Genomic DNA, 23,895 nt, shown 5'->3' with positions numbered 1-23,895 from the left:
TATAATCATTAAGAATAAATACTAATCCAAAGTTACAGAAATAAGCCCAGTCACAAGCAGGTGACATAGGGAAACGCACATCAAAATTTGGCTTCAAAAGACCTAGGCTCAAATCTTAGCTCTATTACTTATAAGATGTGTGACTTGAGAAAAGTATGTAATCTCTTGGCATCAGAGTTTAAAGAACCAAATCACATAATGCATTTAGAAATACCTAGAACAATGCATAGTAATACCTAACAGATTAATGAATCTTAATCTTGAATTTAAAAAAATTCTATCTAACCTAAATGCTTGTTTTTCCAAATCCCATTCTCCCCCTTTACAAGTCAAACATTTTTACACTGGAATCTAGTAACTAGCCTAAGTCTCCATCCAAAAGAATTTAACTTTAAATGGACATAAAATAGAACAGGGTTTGGGGATGTTTACACTGGTATGCAATACTCCTATATATATAAAACGTGAAACTGTTCAATTAGTGAGACCATAGCCACACTGGAATGAAGTTGCTCTGATAATTCAGTAGTTGATTCTCTTGGATGTGTCCCAGGAGAGATACTTCGTATGTCCAATTCTACTTTATAGGATGATGGTAAAAAAAAAAAAAAATTTAGTACACGTTCAGAATAACTATAAGTTAACTAATAAAAATTATTTTAGGTTCTTATCTAATGTGATTTTTACCTATTTTTTTTTGTTGTTGTTGTTGTTGAGACAGAGTCTCGCTTTGTCGCCCGGACTGGAGTGCAGTGGCCGGATCTCAGCTCACTGCAAGCTCCGCCTCTCGGGTTCACGCCATTCTCCTGCCTCAGCCTCCCGAGTAGCTGGGACTACAGACGCCCGCCACCTCGCCCAGCTAGGTTTTTGTATTTTTTAGTAGAGACGGGGTTTCACCGTGTTAGCCAGGATGGTCTCGATCTCCTGACCTTGTGATCCGCCCGTCTCGGCCTCCCAAAGTGCTGGGATTACAGGCTTGAGCCACTGCGCCCGGCCGATTTTTACCTATTTTTAAAGCTAGTAATCATCAGCCAGTGTAGTGTCAATACGAATGGAACACAAAAGTGAGGTTTGAAAGTTATACCATAGTGATGCCCAACATCTACACCAATAGTGACATTTAATCAGTTGGTATTTATCTCTCTTAACAAATTTCAAAAGTATGTGGACTTTCTACTATCCACTGACACACAACTGTACCTATAGAGGTCTGAACCTGTCAGCAACATTGAATTAAAACTCTCTAGAAAAATCATAAAAGTTCTTAAGAGACCTTACCATTGGCTTTTGACACTGATTTGGACATCAACTCAGTTTTACATGTTATTCACTAGTTGTATAAATGTTTATGCTTTCTCTTCTGTCTTTGTGTTCTACCAGTCTCGACTAATATAAATTACATTCTCCCAAGCACTGTTTCTTTTAAGCCAATACATAGCAAAACCCACACACATTTTATGACTTACGTTAAACACTACTATTTATTACTATAAAGCAATTCACCACAACATAGCAATACAAACCAAGCTTACTGAAAATACTAAATGTGGTTATTCTAAATTATGGCTCTTTTGCAAAATTTAACTTAATTTTGCAAAAATCAGGCATTCATGCTGTTTACTCATATATAAATCACCATATTTCCTCTCCAGTAATGTGGATACTAACTTTGTCACTTGTGTTTTCTGCAAAGAGAAAAGTATTTTAAAATATTACTACACTATCATTATTTTTTTAATCTTCCAAGGCCAGGTTCTTCAAAACACCACACAGGAGCTGTTAGGAGAAATTTCAGTCCAACAAAATTAAAATTATTATAACAGACTAAAAGACTTACCTCTTGAAAGCAGTGGCACATTATAATGCAAGGATATATGGAAAAGGAAAACGTAAATCACTTAAACTACTTGATGCAAAACAGCAATCCTTCCAGTTTGAAATATAAAGTCCCACTTTGCTCTTAGTAGAGTAAGGAGAGTAGTAAAGAAAACAGCCAGTCATGACCAATAATTTGTACATACAGAAGAAAGGTTTAAAGTTTCTTAACATGCCTTAATCCTTACTCATAGGAAGAAACAGGAATGCTTACATACTATTAATTTAAAATATTCTAAAAATATCAACATTATGTACAGATTTCATGCTATTAGGATGAACATCTAATTATTTCTTAGTAATGATGCTTCATTAATACGCATCTGTTTATGTCTTATGTTTATCAATGTTATACAAATTTGTGTGGAATAGCTATCAAATTAGCTTAAAAACTAAAAACTGATAGTCCTCCTGGTGCTTTGAGGAAAAAGACAACCTAAGCATTTAACTTTACATCCTTCTGAACTCTTACCATTTTTGGTCATTGGTATGTATTTTTTTTTTTTAATTAAAAAGTAACTAATATTAAGTAACAACTCTCGACTTTAAAAGAGTTTTGTTGTAGGTATTTTGCAACATTATAAAAATCTGGGAAATATAATAGTAACAAGTTTGACACTGACTCCAGAAAAAGTTTCACAACTTATGCAAAAAATGCATCCATTAACAGCACAGAACACCCACTCTTCAAAATGACACATCACTGACTAGTAAAGCATGTAATTTATTTTTATTTCTACAATCTAAATATTGTGAGAGAAAGGGCACTACCAATGAATGTGTCTCAGAGTTTCACAGACAATACACTTTAGTTTCAGAGTAATCAAGTTTTTATTGTCCTAACATCTAGACATTTTAAAATCAAGCTATTTTTAAATATATCCAGTTTGCAAATGCAAAGCAGTAACTTGCCTGAAAATGATGCACAATATGTAGTAATCTCTTTTCTCCTGAATTTTGCACAGTGCTGGACAGCAGGCATGTGCTTAATAAACATGGTCAATTGATTGAGAAGCCATCATAAAGGCTCTATAATACTGCCTAGTTTCAGTTTAAAAATAATAAGCTTTAAATCACTTCAAGTTTTATCACCAAAGCCATGCTTACAAAACACAAAACTTAAGCTTGGTATTTTCAGATGTTTTAAAAGCAGTACTTTTCCATAACCTCAGTTTGCTTTTAACTCTACAACTTTCCATTAAGAAGAGTTTTTTATGAGATTTCAAGAAGTGCTAGTAGAAAAGATTTTAGTTAAGACACTTCCTTCAATGGATGTTTTTCTACTGAACTTGGAATTTAATAAACGTAGTAAACTTCTGTTTTAGTCTTCTGTGTGGTTTGCATTTAACATACAGCATCTTTCTTTGCAGGGTATCTACCCTGATTACTCGAAAATATATTGTCTTAAACATACTTAAAAAAAAAAAAATTACAACCAAACACTCCTGAACACTCTGTACTGTTTCTCTTCCTCACATGAAAGAAAAAATAACATTCTGTTTTGAAGGATACTAGTTTTCCTCTCTCTCTCTCTCTCTCTCAATATATATATATATTTAAATATATATAAGTATATATTTAAATATCTCTCTCTCTCTCTCTCTCTCTCTCTATATATATATATATAGAGAGAGAGAGAGAGAGAGAGAGAGGACTTTAGAAAGCCACCCACAACCTCGAGACCGTATGTACAGCCCAGGAGCTGTTCTTCCAGAGCTCCTGCTCTCCCTTCTCTCAGCAGCAGCCTGGAGTTTTGCCACCTTCTCTTTCAAAGCCCCAAAGTTGCCATGGCAGCAGTGCTACAGAAAGCACAGCCTCTTCATTACAGGAATTAATATTTGGAAGGGATTATCTCAGAGAATGGACCTATCCACACAATTATTTTAATTATATTTTCCTGGGAACTGGCATTGGTAAAAATCATCAGGCCTGTAGACTATTTTCCTTTTAAGGTACATTTTTGTCACAATAAATCTGATCAAAATGATTTTACATAAATGACTGCCTTAAAGTATCACCCCTGAATTCCAAAAGGAATAGAAAGACCATCATTATTTTCTCTCTTTCCTTCTTTAGTTTTTTCTTTGCAAGTAGGATTATATTATAGAAAAGAATTATTTTTTAAAAAGATACTGTACATGACCTCTCATGGCCAACTTAAATCCTTGCTCCTCAACATAAATTCCTATCTGATAACATTACATTTGAACTGGAAGTGTTAAAAAAATAAATAAACAAATAATTAAAGGTTGCTGAAAGAGAGATGTGTGATCTTATAACTATGTGTAGTTCAAATAAGTTAATAACTTCAACAAATTTTTTTAATAAATACATACCCCCGAAAGGGAAAAACGATATGAAACAGATTTTCAAAATGTTCTGCTAACATTATATATTTAGTGTCCAATGGTTTAAATTCACTCATTTTAAAAAACCTTTACAATGAATATAATTTTTATATTCATTGTATTTTTATAATTTTATAATTTGCTTCTAATGCTTTCTAAGCATGCCTTGTTTCATTACTGTCTGCTTTTAAAGAATAAATTCTAACTTAAACTTATCTGAAAACAATGTTGTTAGCTCTCTGCTCTAAGCTAATGCTTCATATATAGACATGAGTCAAAAGTAGACTGGTTTTCCTAAGATTACTTCCTAGAAAAAAAACCACTTACAAATTCATGATTTACCCTCTCCTTAGGATGAGCTGCATAAGGTGACAACAACTGTAATCACTGTTTGAACTTTTGGTGGCCTGTTTAAAAGGATGAAAAAATTGAGGAAGAAAGATTCAAGATTTGCCTTGCATTATAACTGCCAGCTGCTCAATGCTGTGTCAGGACTTGCAGAAAATGAGTTACAGAGATGTTACATGGTTCAGAACATGTCAAAATGCACAAGTAGGTTTTGAATAAGTGATAATTGCTTTGCAGAAAGTACCCTATGTATATAAAAGCCATATGTTAATGAGGCAAATAACACTTCATCTCCCTTCAAAGAAAGCTGGTTTTGGGGGAGGGGAATGTAGATTATTTCCTGGAAATTACCTGAAAGAAGAGTTCTGGTAAGAGCAGAAAGCACCCTTAGCCACCTACCCATTTTGCTGTTTACTGTCACCCTGGGATCCTCTTCTCTGTCCCTCTGCTAGCTCCTGAGAAGTCTCGGAACACACGCTGGTGACTGTGGGCTGCCGTGGGACATTAACTGCAGTTTTACCAGCGCTCAGTGCAGATGGAGACTGGTCAGCACTAAGATTGGCATTAGCATGCAGTCCAGATGCAGCAAACGGGGGAGGAGTGACGGCAGCCACGGGTGAAGGGGAAGCATGTGATGAAGTGGTCGCATGGGCTGGGGTGAAGGCAGACGATGGTGATGGGATGGATGTGACTTTTGGTGAAGACACAGAACCAAAAGGCCGTGGTGCCTTATTGTAGGCCATGTTGTTTGTGGAAGTGACTTTGGACACAGCAGGAGATGTAATGGGCACAGGTTTAACTACTTCTTTAGGTTCTCCCTATGTAAAACAAAAATAAACATACACAAAACCACACCAAACACATGCAAAATATATTTCACTAAAAAGAACACAGAGCTGATTTTTTAAAAGACAAACACAATCAGGTTAGCAGCTCAAACATCACATTTCCAAATAAAAACAATGGGCTGATAAAGCACAGCATGCATGCTAACTAGTCCCAACATGCATAACACAGATGCACATACTAAGTATAATTTTTAAAAATAAAAATGAAAGTAGTTTCAAAACATTTCGGAAATACAGCAGGAAAACTATCAGAAAGCGTAAAGCCCATCATCAGTTTCAACCTAGGCATACTCCAAAGAAAAAAATTTTAAATACCCTACGATAAAAAAAAATTGCTAACTGAGGTGGTTTTTTATTTTAAAATATCCAAAGCCCATCTTTCCATCTTTCAAAGCCCATAGTTCCATTTTTCAAACATGTTTAATTTCTCTCCAGAGTGGAATTATTTGTTTCATGCAGGAGAATCAGCACATTTATAACTCTTTAAGTTAAAAAACAAAACAAACAAAAACAAAACAAACAAAAAAAAAAAACAACAGGGAATAAGTTTCACCTAACTCAGTAATGTGCAAGTTCTAATTAATAATCTTAAAGAATGTGAAAAAAAAACTTTAAAAAGCAAGCAAATAAACAAAACAAAATCATTTCTTTCCTGTAATCCACCTCCGTTTCTGTCTCTGAATGTTTTAAGATTCTATTTAGAGATAGAATAAAATTCTTTTCCTTTTCCAAAATAAATATTTAATAGTTACATGAAGAAAAAAAAAATCTTCAATATTTCCTCATTGTCAGCAGCCAAAGAAAAAACTACTAGTAAGAAAGGTCAGCTCCTCCTAAAATTACCAGAATTTGTATTTGCAAATCCTTATTCTAAAACATATTTAAAGTTAAAATCAGACTAAGCATTCAACATTCAAGAATAAATTCAAGAATAAATCCCAGGAGGGGGGATAACTCCAAGGTAGAGCATTAGACTTCAGATCAAGAATAAATCCCTACTCTACCCTACCATATAAAAAGAAAATCAATCAAATTTTTGAAAAATCACAGAATGGTGGTTCTCTGTTTAATTTTAAGAAAAAAGGTAATCTCAATTCATCCTTTTTTTTTGAGATGGAGTCTTGCTCTGTCGCTGAGGCTGGAGTACAGTGGTGAGATCTCAGCTCACTGCAATTTCCACCTCCCGGGTTCAAGCGCTTCTCCCACCTCAGCCTCCTGGCTAGCTGGGACTACAGGTGCGTGCCACCATGCCTGGCTAATTTTTTCATATTTTTAGTAGAGACGGGGTTTCACTGTGTTAGCCAGGCTGGTCTCAAACTCCTGACCTCATGATCCGCCCGCCTCGGCCTCCCAAAGTGCTGGGATTACAGGCGTGAGCCACCGTGCGCAGCCTCAATTCATCTTACAGAAAGAAGAAAACTAATTGAGAAGAATAAGTAGCTTAGTGCCCACACGAATCAATACAGGTTGAGTATCCCTTGTGTAGACAGCTTGGGACCAGAAGCATTCAGATTTCAGATATTCTCAGATTTTTGAATCTTTGTAGAATGCAGGAGCATCCCTAATCCAAGAATCCAAAATCTGACATGCTCCAATGGTCATGTGAGCATGTCAGTACAGAGAAAGTTTGGGATTTTGGAGCATTTTGGATTTTCTAATTAGGGATGCTCAATCTGTATAATGAGTAGTTCAATAAATGGGCACAAATAAAATTAGGGAGAAAGCACCCAAAAGCATAAAACAGATATATATGAATAGTAGTTTGAAATTATTTTGAAGACATATATGCAAGAAAATGGATACTTGTCAATAACCTAAGAATACTCTGAAATGTAATTAAGCACTTATTAATAAAATGTTATTAAAGACTTATTGTGATAATAATTTTCAGTAACCACTTATTTATTCTCTTTAGAAAATATATGGATATTGATAAAGATGGGCACATCAAAAGTGAATAGAAATGTAGGAAATCTGACATAAGTTATTGTAATATATGGCTTTGGAAATAATGTTTTATAACATGTATAATTACAAATGGTATGTGCTGATCTCCATTTTCCTCCTCATCCCTGAAGGAAAAGAACTACAAGGAAAATTGCACTGAGACTATAAATTAAATGAATGTCAGTATGGTCTGAGACAGAAATGGGAATTACAGTAGCTCAGCAAGGACAATCAAATGATACCCTGGATGCTAGCTTAGAAACATACCTTTTGAACAGGAACCGGCTCAGGCTTGGGTGTAGCAGATGCTCTGGGGAAAAAAGAAAGAAAAAGAAAAAAAAAATGAATTTTTATAAACTTGCAGACTTCTTAATGGAATTTTTACTATTATAAGCCTTAATATACTGAATCATTGGAATTTATAGTTTCATAATTCATAGTTTTTACTATTCACAATCTTCCAATTTGTTAGTGTAAATCAAATGCTGCAAGATTCAACATTTTACACACTAGGTATTCAATAGCAGTCTCTGGTTCTCTACGAATTCAACTGAGGAATGACAAACATCAATCCTGTTTGTGAGTGCACCCATGTTTAATCGTTAAGGCTATCCCCCATCTAAAAGGGTAAAGTATAATAAACATGACCTTCTGATCTTTGAGTGGCTCCTCAACCATCTAATCTGACTCCTATCTCCAATAGTATCTGTCTTTTCTCCTAACATCCATGAACAACATCCACAGGATATTGGGTCTCTGTGAAGACGCTGAATACATTCTGGTTGAATTGGGTCAATGAATGAATATTTATTCTGTATTCCTATTCTTAAGTATTTATGCAAATTAATACATTTATTTTGCTAAAAGTAAACTGTAAGTTCTTCTACTAGGCTATAATTTCAGTAAAGGCAATGACCATGTCCCATCTGTATATGTATCAGCATAGTGTCTGGAATGTAACAGGTCATCAGTGATGAGTATCTAAAAGAGAGAGTGAAGAAAAAGACAAAAATTCATGTATATAACTTGACTATTTCCAAATTCAAATTAATTTTTATTTTAAATATATGCTTTTGTATTATGTTATTATTGTGCCTTTGGTTAGCATGGGCTCAACAGTAACAATAATTAATTTGGAGAAATTATCTCTTATAATCTTAACCATACCCAAGTAAAAGCTACCATTATCCTAATTTTTCAGAGAAGAAACTTCAAAAGAAGTGTAGGTAAATTACTTAAGATGGAGCTGAGGTCCACAATTGTTAAATATAACAATATACTGGTTGTATTCAAGGACAGGAACTAAATGACTGGGAAAGCCTCTAACGTTTTAAAGCCTATTTACTTAGTGTTAAGGTATATGTTACGTTTAATATGCCAGTAGCAATTTGATTCCTTTCATACCACACCAGCTGGAGGATAACACATCAAGCACAGAATTCAAGAAATAGAAGCATAGCAGGTAAATACTAAGTGATGATAATTTTAAGCTATAAACCATGAGCTTGTTTTACTTTAAAGACAACAGATCACAAACAGAATACACTAGCACAGGATATTCGGTCTCTATGAGCATCACCTAATAATGAACTCTGATCAACATTTTTAGCAACTGAATTTTCCAAAAACAGTTAATTTGGTTAGCTATGGCAAGCACTGAGAATTGGCTAACCTAATGAGAGGTAGTAATGGATGTTAATATTCAGTTACTGCAATACAGATTACACTCTGTGAAGTTGCCTAACCTTCTCTTTTAGCTTGTAGGGTCATTATAAGGAGAAAAGGAAACAAGTTCAAGTAAAGAACAGTGGAATCCTCCTTTCACAGTGAAATTTCATAGTAAGACAAGGATCTACTCATTAAAACCACCAAGACATTACAGAAAGTTTGCCAATAGGGATGATGGTATCCATTTTCCATCTGCACCCCAAGGTGCAAAGGGTGCTTCTTGTAAAATAAAAGCAATTTGTAAAAACAGGACATGATGTTTAACAGTCATTGGGCTACTAAACTTAGATAAAATGCATATGTTCTATGTTTCTAAAAACAAACTCCTTAGTTTTTTATAGGTGTCAGGCTAATTTAGAGTGTTAGCAACAACAAAAGCATTAGAATGATTAGTTTTCATTAATTTTGGAGTCTAACCTTTTATTTTGTTGAGAAATCATAAAATGAGTCCCAATATATTTTACTAACTGAAAGCTCTATAAAAATACTACTGGAAATTTTCAATTCACACATAAAAATCTAAATCTAAAATTTGAATGTTTATCCTGCTTGCCTTCTGATAAAGTCTCAGAAGTGCAATGACATGAACTAAGACAAGCAAGCAGGGAAAGAGGGGCAACATGCCTTCAAAATCCCAAGGTTGAGTCCATTACACATTAAAATCGCAAACACCTTTTTGCAGAGAAAAAAAAAATGGACTGGCTTATAATTAAATGTCAGATAAAATAACTGACATTAGATGCAATAAAAATTGGTTCTTCTAGTTTAACCACCAAATGAGTCAAAAATCATTTGAAACTTAAAAAAGAAGGTTCCTTAGAGTTACTTTATTATATGCTAATCAGGGGGTTGTCTGACTTCTGTTTGAATATTTATAGAAGCTCATAATTTTGGCCACATAAATTTTGAAACTTCTGCTTAAATGGTCTTCATCTTAGTGTGCTATTTGCTTACTGAAGTAAACAGAAGAAATCAAATTATCCACATTACATTAAAAAAACTGGGAAAAACATTTATAACACACAGTATACGTATATAAAATCTAGGCCAGGTGTGGTGGCTCACGTCTGTAATCCCAGCACTTTGGGAGGCTGAGGCAGGTGGATCACCTGAGGTCAAGTGTTCAAGAAAAGCCTGGCCAACATGGCAAAACCCTATCTCTACTAAAAATACAAAAATTAGCCAGGCATGGGGGCAGGTGCTTGTAATCCCAACTACTCAGGAGGCTGAGGCAGGAAAATCGCTTGAACCTGGGAGGTGGAAGTTGCAGTGAGCCGAGATGGTGCCACTGCACTCCAGCCTGGGTGACAAGAGTGAAGCTCCATTTCAAAAAAAAAAAAAAAAAATCTATAACGTGTACTAGTTACACTTTAAAAGATCAGTAAGCTACAAAAATCTTATATTTAATTACATATTCTTATGAGACTACGACTACTGTGGTTCAGGTAATTTAGCATACATAACAAATGAAATCTATAAAACAGATGAATAACAAAGACACTAGTTTTAAAAAGCAATTGTTACTAACTCTCAAGAAACAAAATATAAAAATATACCACCTTTTCCTTAACAACTGTGTACAGATTTTGTTAATGTTAATACATAATGCTTGTGAATACTTCTAAATGTATTCTTCTTCCAGTATTGGGGAAGAACTATATATTAATACAGCTCTTTTGGAAAATGGTTATTTGTTGGTTAAAAGCCCTGAAAAAAGATCATGTCCTTTGACACAATAACTTCTGGGAATCTATTAGAAGGAAATAACCTGAAATATGAAAAATACAACGTATAAAGGTATTCATTTGCCACAGTATAATTTATAATAGTGCAAAATTAGAAACACCTATTAAATATACAACAAAGAGGAAATGATTAATTTTAATATAATACGCTGAAACATTATGCAATAATTAAAATAATTCTTAGAATTCTGCCTTGAATGATAAAATGTTTACTTTATGATATCAAGTAAAAAAATATATAAAATGACATATATACATAATTGGTAAATGGAAAAAAAACGGATGGAAACACACGAACATTTAGGAGAGGTTCTCTCTGAAAAGCTATTTTTTTCTCTTTCGTGTGTGTTTTCCATATTTTATATAAAACAATGTAAGTGTACTACTTTTATAATACAAAAAAGTATTTCTCAAAGTATATTTCATGGAAAAGTACTTTCCAAAAACGTAAAAGATTCTGTTATCAAGCATATCTGGAAAATATGGAATTAAAGTTAAAAGCATCTTAGCTACAGGCCTTCTCAAAGTCTTTAAATGCCTAAAGAAGAAAATACTGTGGATTGCTGCCCATGCTCATTTGAAGGAGAACTCATTATTTAGGAAACATTTCTCCAGACTAGAGTTAGGAGGAGAAGAAAAACCCTCCGGGAAATGTTATTTTAAAAAAATATTTAAAGAAAGAGTAAATCTTTGTAAAGTCTGAAATGTTTATTAAGTCTCCTACAAGTGGCTAAAATTAAGGGAAAGAAATATTATAATCTTTAAAATTCTCAAACCCTTTTCTTACATGAATTATCTTGCTTATCAAACTAGTACTTTCTTGAACTTTATGTTTAAAAGACCAAGAGCATAATTTAATCAATGCTTAAGGAGGAAAATCCTATTTCCTTCACCGAAGTGAAATATATCTATTTCTAATATTCCTTGGGGAGAAAATCCTAATATGTGAATAAGGAAACTTATTTCTCAAAATTAGAATTGTTGTAATTGTCTTCCTTTTCTTTTGACAAATATTGAGCATCTTTTACTTTAACGACGTCATAGATTACATAAAAACAAAAATTTTTAAAGGATGTTTAAAAAATTGAGGTATAACTATGAAAAAAATTCTTCCTACATTTTTCTCTTCAAATCCTGGCAAATATACAATGGGATGACAGACCCCCTTTGAACTACAGTGTTCATCACAAGTCACTTTTGTGTAGTGTGAGCTTCAAACCAGCAGAGAGAGATCTTGTCAATGGCTTTGTGCTATGGGCTCAACAATTTGCTTACTGTTCACTCTCCTGGTGTGAAGCCACTGTTCAGGAGTAAGCCATGATGGTGAGATACCAGCGCCTCAAGCCCAGTAGTATCCTCAGTTCATGAAATTCAAAGAACAAAGCCATCAATGTGGCTAGAACAATCTATCTGAAGTTGATTGACTTCTGTAAAAGTAGTATCCAAAATAAAAATCCCTGATACATTATAACCAGTTTCAGAACCTCTACCTGAACAGTTGAAGGGAGTTTTAAGTGATAACTGACTATATTAAAAACTAAAATTATGATGTACCAGTTAGAATAACACATAGGAAAAATTATGCCATGAATAAACTGCAGTCTTATCAAGAATTAGATGCAAATGAATCAAGCTAAACTGCATCTTTTGAATACCCAATGCAGTGTTATACTTAAGTTATGTTTTTAAGTAATTAATGTAGTTTCCTAAAACTGCTTTATAAAATAACGTTTTTTAGTTAATAAGGTTCTGAATGTTCACATTAGTGTTTAAGAATGAGGAACTAGACAACAGAACTAGAATGATAAAGATTATGCACGTTACTCATTATGTCTTGGTGACTCCCTCAAGCATCTAATATACTTAACTCATAAACAATTATACAGAAGAAAAGGAGGGTGTTTGGTTCATCTGCTATGAGATGAGCTCTTATCTAAGTTTCCCACAGCATGGCCATCTTTGGATCCACTGACCTTGGGACCCATAAACACTAGGGTACATCATTAATCACTTTAATTGCAAAGTTGTCAATCTATAATAACAAAGCAACTCTAGAAGGAAAAAAGTGAGCACTCGAGTGCAGAAGGATGTCTTTCTAAACAGTTTCCTCACACTTTCTTGCATATTCAGCTAGTCTACTGTCCCAAATACTCAAACCTTAAACATTTAATCACTATGGCAATGTATTAGTAGTTTTTTCTAAACGGTTTGAGATTAGTAAAGAGTCTATTTCCTATAAACAAAAGTACAAAATAGTTAATATCAGCATAACACTCTGTGGCTTATAAAGACTGTACTCTTCACATACACACGCACTCACACATACTCTCACTCCTTTGCTCCATCTTTGCATCTTCTTTATCTTACTATAGGAACTAATATGTACATTTTTTTTTTCCTACAGAGAGAAAGAAATAACCCATAGCTGGTCAGGCTTTTTGAAGAATCAAAGAAAGAAGGAAAAAAGACAAAGCAGCAGAATTGCTTTAGCCCACGTGAGTACCAGTGGCCCTCTGTGCCTGTGCTTGATTTTAAATTGAGTGTGGCTCTGATACATATCCAGAACAGGCAGTTACCATTTCATAATTATAATACTTCTCTAAGTATACCTAATTATAATATATCTAATTATAATAATTCTCTAAGAATTATAATTATAATAATTCTGTAAGTAGGGTGAGTGCTTTTCTTGTAATAATCCTTTTCAGGTGGCCATGCAAGTTTATTAGGGTTTGAGAAGAAATTTTCATCAACCAGATATAAGTCAAGCCAGAGAACCAAAGAGAGAAATAAGAGGGTATTAGGGCAGAGTATGAGTGATATCACCCCAATTTGTTATTTTAAAGTTCAAATGATTAATACTTAAATACCTGTAAATCACTAAGAAAGCAAGCATTTTGTCAAGCAGCAAGCAATTCAAGCAAATTTAAATTTAAGTAGCATAAGTGGAAACAAAGACTAACAGCTATCTTAAATTTACTCTATGTGCCAGCCACTCAACCACATACCCATATACTATGTTTTTCATTTATGATAATCTCATGACTTAGGCATCATTTTCTCATTTTACAGATGAGAAACTCAAACACAAAGGGGTAAAATTGACAGGCATGCTGGCTCATGCCTGTAATCAATCCACCACTTTGGGAGGCTGAGGTGGGTAGATCACTGAGGTCAGGAGTTTGAGACCAGCCTGGCCAACATGGTGAAATCTCATCTCTACTAAACATACAAAAATTAGCTGGACGTGGTGGTGTGTGCCTGTAGTCTCAGCTACTTAGGTGGCTGAGGCAGGAGAACTGCTTGAACCTGGGAGGCAGAGGTTGCAGTGAGCTGAGATCGTGCCACTGTACTCTAACAAGACTCCATCTCAAAAAACAAATAAATGAAAAAACGAACAAACGAAGGGGTAAAATGACTTCATCAAGTCATCCATCCAGTTTGGAATGGGAGACTAGTTAACATCCCAAATGTTCTCCAAAGACTTTGCTCTTCAGCACAAATTGTTTGAATTTCTAAAATCAGTGTCAACCCAAGCAAAATGGCTTTCCAGTATCACCCTCTCTTCTAACCCCTCACCATGGACGGGGCCATTTTGTGGGAAGGGCACTTATTCCATATGGGTACAGGTCATCTCTAAAGGTAACCACAATCCAAAATTATACAGAATCGTGTCATAGAAGAAAAAGAATCAACAAAGATGTCATTTCACTCAATGTGCCAAAAAAAAGAAGTCCAAAACAAAATTCACTGTGGGCACACCCCAAATTGACTTCGTGAACTGGTGATATTCCATGTAAATTCATTTGGTCAAAGCCTCAATCTTCTAAAGTATTCCAACAAAAATACGACAATTTGTTATCTCCGTAGGTATATTTATTTTAAAATATTAGTATATGACATTTTTTAAGAATAAGTGTTTTATATATCCTATAATTTATTTCCATACATCTTTCTTAAAGCTGTTTTCAAATTATGTGCAAAATTTCACAATATTTTACTTGATTTCAGAGGGAGAAAATTTATTGTTGTAATTCTACATTTATTTCCATAGTAACAGTTTTATGAGGGAAAAAAATTTCATTTGCCCATTGTGCCTCATTTCCACACTCAAAAATAACTTCAGAATCTTTTAAAGAAAAAAACTCATTTTTCTAAAGAGTATTTATAAAATGTTTACATCAAAAGAATGAAGAGACTGCATAATTTTAGATGTATTCAAGAATAAAAGAAATTTCAAATTTAAGAGTAATTCATTATTACTATGGAAAAAATTTCATTACAGTGAAAATACCATTTCAATAAAGAGTTTTCTACAAACAATCTATTTTATATGTCCCACTGTTAAGAAATGGCAAATTTTATTATACAGGGCCAGAGAGTAAACATTTTAGTCTTTGTGTGTCAAATGATCTCAACTATTCAGCTCTGTCACTGTAGAGAGACACAGACAAAACCTAAATAAGTGACCATGGTTGTGTTCCAACAAAACTTCAGTAAAAACAAGTGGTGGGCAGGATTTGGCCTGTAAGCCATCATTTGACAGCCTCTAGTTTCGATTATAACAAACTTTCTAGTAAGTAATTCTACATGACCATGGCTCTTTTGGTCTCTAAACCTCGTAATCATTCTGCACAATGCAAAGCCCTAATTATAATATGTTCAGATACTGATATAAGAAATGAAAGTGAAATGTATTATTCCTTCTGTGGTTGCAGGACACTACCATTAAATTCTTCTTATCTCCTCTACCTAAAATGTTTACACTGTTTACAACTGTTTAGATGATCCATCTGAACTTCCATATCACCCATTCAAATGAAATTCGTACCACACAGCACTGATATTGAAGTTTGGTGAAGGGTCAGATTTAGTATTATTGGACTTGAATAATATTTTAAGCACTATTTGTAACTCTGCTAGTCAGCACTTCAGTTCATTTGCTAATAAATGATAAAGAGTGCTAAAAACGTCTTTCATCCCTGCTTCCACGTACTATAAATGGAGCTACTAGTAATTATTTTTTTAAAAATCCTAAAAGAACAAGTGAAAAGGATGCACGCTGCATTTTTACGCAAGGGAAGAGACTGAAAAGTATAATTCCCTTCTCTCCCATTCTTTTCTACCAAAACTCTCTATTTTTTAACAGTCATGAATTATAGTACCTTTAGGAATGAAAAAAAAAAAAAAAGAAGCAGCAAACTGTACTACAATTGCACTCTCTGAAAACTTACTAAGGTCCAATGGTAGGTAATTACTTCCACTTGATAGATTTTCTCTTCCAACTTCAATCAAGTAGATAAAAAATACATTTTTACCAACATAGTACTTCATTACTAATATAAAAATAATAAAACTTGCAAAGCAAATTATCTGCCTCTGAAAAACTAAAAGTCTACATTTTATTGGCCTTTTCGTAACACCACTAAAATGCCCTTAAAACATATAGTTAAGATTCGTATTAGGAGATTAAGCATCAATAACAGAACCATATTCAAAATTCTATTTCACAGGCTTTAAACAATGTATATAAAATTAACTGCTTCAGGAAAACCTTGATAAAGGTCAGATGTTGAATGACGGTCATATACAGGATAAGAGTAGTATAAGCAAACACAGTTCATAACCTCAAGTTTGACTACTTATTTTTTTCTTTCTTTCCAGAAAAGCTTAGAGCCCTAAAGAGACACAGAATTCCTGCCTTTCATATTCAAGCCTTCTCTTATGAAACTCTTTGTTGATACAGGAATTCTTTGAGGAATAGAACAAATAGCTGAATAAAGGTTGCATTAGGCACCACATAGTTTATTTGTTGACACGAGGGTCATAATACCTCCCTTGCAGAACCTTTTTGAGGATGGAATGAGGTAATTTATGTAACATATCTAGTAGAGTGCTTGACACAAAGTAAGCAGTGATAGATGGCACCTTCCCTGTAAGCAGATGACCTGACTCTGGAGTTCTGGAAATTATTCTGTGGCTGATTATATACTGTTAGAATCAAATTACTAACTGGATCAATTTCAAGGAAAACAATAACAACAAAAAAACCTAGAGATAAGCAAGAAAATATCACTTAAAGAGTACCTACCAAATGTCAATAATTTCACTTGACCCATTATATAAGTTATCTCATTTATTCTTCCTGACAAAGTAGTATGTTCTCATTTTAAATATAGGAAACAGAAGCTCAAATACGCTAATTTGACCAAAACTTAGAATATGAAAGTGACAGAAGCCGGATTAGAACCCAAGTTGTCCAGAAGCCTATATGCAGCCCTAACATTCCACCTTCTAGCTGCCTTCCGGAATAACATCAAAGAGAAAGTTATAATATAACTTTGGTAAAGAACTTCAGAGAGTAATGGCTTCAAACAATGAATAACTACTTTCTATTAACAAACAGCTATTCATTTTCAATGACATGTTTACAGAATGTCATTTTCAGTTTAATTCAAGTAAACACAGAAGTTACTCATTGTATATAATATATATATATATCTTTGTGTCGTCAATATATACAGATACATAATATATCTACCTCTCTATAGACTGAACATTTTACAGACTGTACAACATGCATATAAATAAGAGAGTAAGTTCTTCAGAAAATTCCCAATGAAAGCTCAGTAAGTAGATGCAAAAACAAAGAACTGGTTTCAGTCCATTGTTCTTTACTTTTCTGGAAAAGAGGAGTACTTTTTCCCCACAGCAACGGGAAATCTCTAATAATTTCATTTTTCAGTGGGATGGGGTTGGAGGTTCCTTAGTGAGTATCTGCTCTGCTGCTAAGTTGGGTGTTCTATTTGATATAGTAACCAGCTTCTGACATTAGTAGTCATGCAGATCACAAGATACCACATCACATAATCTTCTTGTGGGTCTTGAGAAAATAAAGGAAGTAGCATCATGGTCCCCATTACAACTATCAGTGGTGACATGCTACCAATAACAGAATAAAAATAGATTTCAGGACCGATGTGTGCCCCATGATACAGGGCGTTGCATACTGAGCATCAAGATTTACAGAAATAACTACGATGGTTCCTTTCTAATTTTGTTTTGACTACATATTCATATAACTGCGTATATACCTAATCACTATATAATACATTTTTTATCGTGTTCAGCTCTTTTTGAATCAGCCTGTACTTTTATAAACATATAAACAAACACTCTTATGTTATAGTCAGAATCCAGCTCCTGTCAACCTGTTAATCCTTAAGGATTACTATGGCCTTCTACATTACCAGAAACTATTTAACCAATCAACTTATCATTCCTGACTGATAATTATTTTACTCAGCATCATCACTTCAAGTTCAAGGGCAACACTCGTGCTGTCTCTTTTCCTTAAAATAATTTGTTATTTCATTAATTTATTAATTAGTTCCACAAATATTTATTAAACCCATGATACAGAAGGCTCTATTGTAGGAGGTGGGGCAACAGTAATAAAACAGATGGGCTGGGCGCGGTGGCTCATGCCTGTAATTCCAGCACTTTGGGAGGCCGAGGCAGGCGGATCACGAGGCCAGGAGATCAAGACCATCCTGGCTAGCACGGTGAAACCCCGTCTCTACTAAAAATACAAAAAAAATTAGCCAGGCATGGCAGCATGCACCTGTAGTCCTAGCTACCTGGGAGGCTGAGGCAGGAGAATCGCTTGAACCTGGGAGGTGGAGGTTGCAGTGAGCCGAGATGGCGTCACTGCACTCCAGCCTGGGCGACAGAGCAAGACTCCGTCTCAAAAAAAAAAGGGACAAAATTCCTCCTTTGACGGTGCTTATCATCCATTTGAGAGACGCAGACTAACAAGCAAAATATTTCACATGGTAGCAAGTGCCATGGGGCATAATAAAGCAAGACACAGGAAAGGACACACTACTTTATACAAAAGGGTCAGAGAAGTCCTCTCTAATGAAGTGAACTCTGAACAGAAACCTGAAGTATGGAATTCCTGGCAGTCCAAATATCAAGTGCAAAGTCCTGAGGCAGGAATGTACTAGTGGGGCTAGAATGGTTCCAGGAAAAGCTGGGGAAAGCAGTAAGAGATAAAGCTGCAGAGATGGCCGGGGGCCAGAAGACATAAAGTACATGAACCCATTACAAGAACTTGGTCTTTTATTCTGAGTAAGATAGAAAAGTATTTCTAAGGCCGGGTGCGATGGCTCACGCCTGTAATCCCAGCACTATGGGAGGCTGAGGTGGGCAGATCACAAGGTCAGGAGATCTAGACCATCCTGGCCAACATGATGAAACCCTGTCTCTACTAAAAATACAAAAATTAGCCGGGTGTGGTGGCGCACACCTGTAGTCCCAGCTACCCAGGAGGCTGAGCAGGAGAATCGCTTGAACCCGGGAGGTGGAGACTGCAGTGAGCCGAGATTGCACCACTGCATTCCAGCCTGGGCGACATGAGTGAGACTCTGTCTCAAAATAAAAAATAAAAAAATAAAAAGAAAAGAGAAGAAAAAAGAAAGAAAAAAAGAAGAAAGTATTGCTAAATGCAGTACTTCATTTTGGAAGAAGGTTAAATCCAAATCTCAGTGTTAAGCAATAAATTAGCCTATATATATATATACACACACACATACATACACACATACATATATATATGATCTGTAAAAGCCTACTTACTAAAAGAAAGGAAGAGCGAAGGAATAAAAACTGCCCCAAATCTTAAATGTATTGTGATGAACAAATAGAAAACAACAAAATATCTAATTTGTCTTCCATCTTTTCAAAGTATGAGACATGCTATTTGATGTTCACCTTTATATGCACCCTGTCCTATGCTAATACCAGAGGCACATCTCTTTTTCTATTCCTGTCCAGGCTAAACATGTTAAATGGCAAACTTTTTTTGTAAAGTGAGTATTTTTACGTATTTCAATAAAATTTAAGGGGATAAGTATTCCAGCACTCAAAATAGCCTTATTAGGAAAACAAAGTCAGTCTGCTATCTTGTGTGTCAAACACATGAAATGAGGATTCTTCATAATCTCAACTTAGCTTTTTCCAGTTACGTAACACTTAAAAAATAATTTTGGGTGAGTTTAGATATTTTTTAAAATCTGGATGTATTCAGAGTCAAGGAATTTAAAAATTAGTGACCAAATGTGGTTATTTTAGCCATAGATAGGCCAAGTCTATCCTTGTTTAATAACTTCAAGATGAGCCTTTAATTTCACCTTCATTAAAAAGTAGAATCTTGTCCAACATCCTTATCACTAAATCTCATATTATTAAATTAAGTCAAGGCATTCAAAGTGATAATAATATCTACATCTAAAAACAGGAATTTAAAAGCCAGCTAAATTTTCAAATATTTATTTTTACTACTTCTTATATTATTTGTGATTTATCTCACATTTATACCATCACAGAACTGAAACTCATTCAACTGTTTATTAATATTCTTTATTTTTGTTTATAGAAAACTGAATTTTGTTTATAATAGAAGACTTGTTTATATTACTGTTGATAATTTAATGGATTTTGTTGAAAATTTAAGATAAATTAGAATTCCAAAGCTTTTCAATATTAACAAAGTATTAGTACCTTTTTCTCTAACAAGGGAACCACAGAAAACATAAATTATATTCTTCTTCTTCTAATACCTTTTCTATGTTACAGTTAAAAAAATCTGAAACCACAGCCAATTAGCAACACATTATGTCTAATTTACCAAAAGGTAAGCTTCTTAAATTCCCAAGAGAATTAATGCACCCTCTCTCCACCACTCTTTGAGTCTAATAGATTAGGAAATGACCTAAAATGCTGCTAAACATACACAAGTCACAACGTATGTTACTACTCATCATGGAAGCTCAACACCCAAACTGGACTATACTTATTCAATGGGACAAATCCACTAAGCAAAAAGCTTGAAAACTGTGGCAATGTGAAATTGCTACAAAAGTTCCTAAATGCTTATTCTCAATTTCAGTGCTTATCTCCCTGCAGACCAGGAACAAACAGTTCAGACTGGTAGCTGTCCAGGACCCACAGATTAAACAGCACTGACCTAGAAAACTGTTTTCACACTTTTATCACAGCGAGTATCAGAAATACATTTTGTATCATTTATCTACCTAATACAAGTATGAAGCAATAACATACATATTTTCCTGTGGAACCCGTTAAAGTATATTATTTTTATTTACAAAACAAAACAAACTAGCTGGGGGGAGAGGATGCTGATCTCGACCCAAAAAAAAAACTGAATATATAAGCCTCAGTTTAATAAACACCAACCTTGACTCAAAGGTGGAGATCTCAGAAAGGTCTGGAGGCCTCAAAGGTCACATAATAAACATGATGACTGGCTAATAGGGGTCACAAACGAATTGCAGTGAAAAAGCCCATTCATAAAATACTATTAAACTATTTTTAAACTATTTTAACTTTTAAAAAATTCTGCATGCAATAATATCCTCAAAGACATAAAATAAGCAGATCTACCAACAACACAATAATTAACACAGAGCTCTGGCTAGGACATGTCTGTAAAGCTCATCGTCACCAAATTTGCTTTTGACATAATCAAAATTACTGAGAAGAATAGAAATGCTGACCATAGATTACTGTATGTGTTGTGCCAACAATAACATCCTGTAGCAAGTGCTTATAAAACTGAACTAGACAAGAAAGATTTCCCCTATTTGGCAATGAGTAAAAATGTGAAGACACTGATGCCTATCTCTTAAGATAAATAATCTGAAAAGTATTAGATTCCTTGGTAGGAGAAAAACATACCCTCTAATCCGAGTCTTCCTTACTTTGGCTCTAAGGATCCCCTAAAAGACTGCCAGAGAATGGGAATAGCAGATTCCTGTCATATTAATTTCCTCTTTTATTAGAGTCACGGAAAGATCTGAGACGTTGCAAAGGATAATAACCAGAGCATAGAAAAAAACACATGTTCCATGCTGTGATCTTTAAAAAAATTATGATAAACGAAAAAGCACGTATATAACTCTAGCATCAAAGTTACTGACTCCTCTCAATATAATGATCCGTTTCTCCCAGAATTATTTTGTAACTCTTTTGGCTGCTTTTCTAAAATGTTCTTGCTGAATACCAATGGTGAATTTTTAATTCAAAAAACTTTCCCTTAATTAGCATCGTCTAACTGGAATAAGCTGTATCACTGTATCAGGGGTTCTTGAGGAGGGGGAAGGATGAATTGGCCCACAAGATCTCTTCAAGCCCAAGGGAACCTGAATAATAGCACTACCACACAGCCTGTATCATGCAGTGTTCTTCCTCATTCTGAAAATCTGTCTATATTAGTTAATTATTTTATTTTTCTCAGGAGCCTATTATTTGTAACAAGGTGGAAGGAACTCAGCACAGACTGGCAAATAAACCTGACACTAATACTGACTTCAAAGACAAGCAAATCATAGGTACATTTTTAAAAAATCATCTAAGTCAGCCGGGCGCGGTGGCTCATGCCTGTAAACCCAGCACTTTGGGAGGCCGAGGCGGGCGGATCACGAGTTCAGGAGATCAAGACCATCCTGGCTAACACGATGTAAACCCCGTCTCTACTAAAAACACAAAAAATTAGCCGGGCATGGTGGTAGGCGACTGTAGTCCCAGCTACTCAGGAGGCTGAGGCAGGAGAATGGTATGAACCCAGGAGGCAGAGCTTGCAGTGAGCACTCCAGCCAGGGCAACACCAAGACTCAAAACAAAACAAAACAAAACAACACAAAACAAAACAAACACCTAAGTCTTAGCCAGGTTAATTTGATAAGAAGTATAACACAGCCTCAAAAATGTCTAGTATTCCAGAGCTAAAAGCAGACTGCCCAGATTCTAACCCTAGCTCCTCCATTTACTAGTTGTTCAACCTGGGGCAAGTTACTTAACCTCTCTCAGTTTCCTTGTCTGTAAGATGGGAACAGTAATAACAAGGTATTTATAAGAATAATAATAAGGTACTTAGGACACTAAACCCAATACTGTTTTGTGAAAGCCACCTCACCAGACTTATTTCAAAAAATGTCAGTTCTTGGCTGCCATAATAATGGGAGAGTATGGGAATAATGAGAAATGAAATAACTCAGGTCCAAATTATCCATAATATATAAAATCACCCCTAAGTTCCTAGAGTGAAACTAAAGTCCACCTGTCTTCTAAACAGTTTTCCCAATTAGCAACAACCAGGGCTTGGTGGCAGCTACATTAGTTTCTGTAAAGTTCAATCAAAGAGAAAGCAGTTATATGCTGAGTCACCAAGGTGAACTCAATGACTCCTTTTCTGAATTCCCCCCAGGCCCTTCACTGAATCCTAGGTACAAGGACAACACCTAGGATCACTATAACCTAGAATTACATGCATTTGTCCCCAAAGGCAATGTTTGGGGGACAATGTAGGCCTCGGATGCTTCTGAGCCATCACAATGATTGGTAATGGAGTCCACGTAGATAAGAAACAGTCACAGTCTGGCCAGAGAAGAAGCTTTGCTCCTAGTCCCCACAAAAAAATCCAACATATTAAAATTTTCTCTACAAGTGCTTCCAACTATTAAGTTCTATGAATTAAAAAAGTTATGATGACACAAATAGCCAGTGCCAAAAACATGTATATTACTGTGTATCCAACATGTTTCTTCCTTTTTCATTTGCATCAATGGTTATAACCCAAAGGCCTAGTCATAATGGCAATAAAATACAATAATTACAGAACAGAGTAGCAGCTGCATTCATGGACCACACCCAAGGCTGTGGGTGAGCTGCATACCACAATTAATGTTGAGATCCACATTTGAGGAAAATTGGACTTGCATTATAATCTTTGTTCCTGTTTCGACATGCACAACATCTAAGAGTTTGGCTTTCAACCACGGCCTTGTTTTCAGCTGTCTGTCACATAAAATTTCAATTTAGCATCTCACTGATCTGTTTTCTAGGGAAACTACCCCAAAGCAAACACTGGCATATGCTGATGCTTCAGTGTTCCAATGAAAACAAGATGTAGCATGATTCGCTGCTCTTCTTGTTCAATCTGTGCCTTATGTGAGTTCTAAAGAGATCAGCAGT

At 34.9% G+C, this 23,895-nt stretch overlaps 1 protein-coding gene across 16 annotated transcripts in view; it reads right to left on the bottom strand.

Annotated features, from left to right (window-relative positions):
* PDLIM5 (PDZ and LIM domain 5) overlaps positions 1-23,895 on the bottom strand; it is a 208,361-nt gene that overhangs the window by 84,906 nt on the left and 99,560 nt on the right. For 8 of the 16 annotated variants that reach the window (XM_009207199.3, XM_009207204.3, XM_009207207.3 and 5 more), the window contains exons 4-5: positions 7,634-7,676; positions 4,971-5,389 (exon numbers count right to left, since the gene is read on the bottom strand). In XM_009207199.3, the coding sequence (XP_009205463.1) occupies positions 4,971-5,389; positions 7,634-7,676 (462 nt within the window). Of the gene's footprint in view, positions 1-1,668; positions 1,686-4,970; positions 5,390-7,633; positions 7,677-23,895 lie in introns of all 16 variants that reach the window. The other 8 variants (XM_003898978.3, XM_009207205.3, XM_009207209.3 and 5 more) reach the window with 2 other exon arrangements.

Source organism: Papio anubis, chromosome 3 (assembly GCF_008728515.1).
Source record: "Papio anubis isolate 15944 chromosome 3, Panubis1.0, whole genome shotgun sequence".
Lineage (NCBI taxonomy): Eukaryota > Metazoa > Chordata > Mammalia > Primates > Cercopithecidae > Papio > Papio anubis.
This window is presented reverse-complemented; position numbering and strand designations above follow the sequence as displayed.